The 826-nt window shown below is 36.6% G+C and overlaps 1 protein-coding gene across 1 annotated transcript in view; it reads right to left on the bottom strand.

Annotated features, from left to right (window-relative positions):
- LOC119586106 (alanine aminotransferase 1-like) overlaps positions 1 to 826 on the bottom strand; it is a 58,538-nt gene that overhangs the window by 4,032 nt on the left and 53,680 nt on the right. Inside the window, 1 exon segment of the mRNA XM_037934798.1 lies at positions 45 to 158. Within this exon segment, the coding sequence (XP_037790726.1) occupies positions 45 to 158 (114 nt within the window).

Genomic DNA, 826 nt, shown 5'->3' with positions numbered 1-826 from the left:
GAAAAACAGAAAAAAGAAAAACAGCAAGCATCAATAAACTATACCTGATGGAGATCAAACTCTGCAATGGTGGCAGAGTAGAGAGGATACTGAGGAATGGGGATCATGACACCAGGCTTCACCCCATTTTCATGGTTGATCATCAGTTTCATTGTTCCCTGTTGGTGCAAATTTGTAGATTATTACTTAAATTCTATCTTATAGTCCCTGGTGATGCAAATTAGTACAGACTACTTCAAGTATTTCCTGATGGTACAAATTACTACAGTTTATTACATATATTCCATGTTAGAAGAAGCCACTGCAATACATAGCTTCATGTCTGTATAAGCATATTACGTTTCAGTGATGCCAATGAACTCTTGGCTCTCAAGAGCATATTCACCCAACAAAATCAAGTTAAATAAACGAAACAACTCATTTCAGTTTAAGATTTAGATCTAAATTTTCTAGCAACTGCACATGCCCACGAGCATCAGGTCCCTTCTGAGCCTCCCAACAAATACCCTCACTTAGTTACACATTCTATATAGTGACAAGTTAAACAGAAACTTCGTCCAACAACAGGGAAGAGTGCCAGTGGATGTTATATTTTCAGAAATAGGATGGCACTCTCGCCATCACCTGACTGGTAAATTTTCTATTTTAATACTCATATACCTTCAGATGGCAGTCACAAGGGCATGAGACATCACCTTGATTGTTTGATTAGCAACAGAGGAATAAAAATACATAACTAACAATACTATATACAATGATACAATTACATCAGTTCTTCCAGCCTTCTCTCATATCTGTGAATCTGCAAAAGCTATATTATTAATCA

This window comes from Penaeus monodon, chromosome 21, assembly GCF_015228065.2.
Source record: "Penaeus monodon isolate SGIC_2016 chromosome 21, NSTDA_Pmon_1, whole genome shotgun sequence".
Taxonomy (NCBI): domain Eukaryota; kingdom Metazoa; phylum Arthropoda; class Malacostraca; order Decapoda; family Penaeidae; genus Penaeus; species Penaeus monodon.
Note: the sequence above shows the minus strand (reverse complement) of the source record. Positions and strands in the feature narration are given on the sequence as shown.